This window comes from Merops nubicus, unplaced genomic scaffold (genome assembly GCF_000691845.1).
Source record: "Merops nubicus isolate BGI_N331 unplaced genomic scaffold, ASM69184v1 scaffold8590, whole genome shotgun sequence".
Classification (NCBI taxonomy): Eukaryota; Metazoa; Chordata; class Aves; order Coraciiformes; family Meropidae; genus Merops; species Merops nubicus.
In genome coordinates this window covers 33,419-33,626 of record NW_008580827.1, presented here as the reverse complement: position 1 = coordinate 33,626, position 208 = coordinate 33,419, and the positions used below count along the sequence as shown (strand labels likewise).

At 70.2% G+C, this 208-nt stretch overlaps 1 protein-coding gene across 1 annotated transcript in view; it reads left to right on the top strand.

The window, feature by feature from the left end:
* LOC103774258 (chromosome unknown open reading frame, human C4orf27) overlaps positions 1–208 on the top strand; it is a gene marked incomplete at its 5' end in the record, with an annotated part of 8,053 nt that overhangs the window by 7,069 nt on the left and 776 nt on the right. The window contains one exon of the mRNA XM_008941686.1: positions 60–202. Coding sequence (XP_008939934.1) covers positions 60–202 — 143 coding nt within the window. The remainder of the gene's footprint in view (positions 1–59; positions 203–208) is intronic.

Here is a 208-nt window from a genome sequence, read left to right as displayed (position 1 = left end):
CAGCCAGGCCGCTGCCCTGCCGCCTGCCCACGCGGCCCTTGTTTCCCTCTCCCCTGCAGTACTTCCACAAGACGGTGGGGCAGCTGCTGCCCCTGGCCTACACGCTGCTCAAGAGGAACCTCTTTGCCGAGATCATAGAGTCACACCTGGCCACCCGGCGGGAGGAGAGGCTGGGGCCGCTGGGACCCCGAGCGGGGCCCGGGCACCG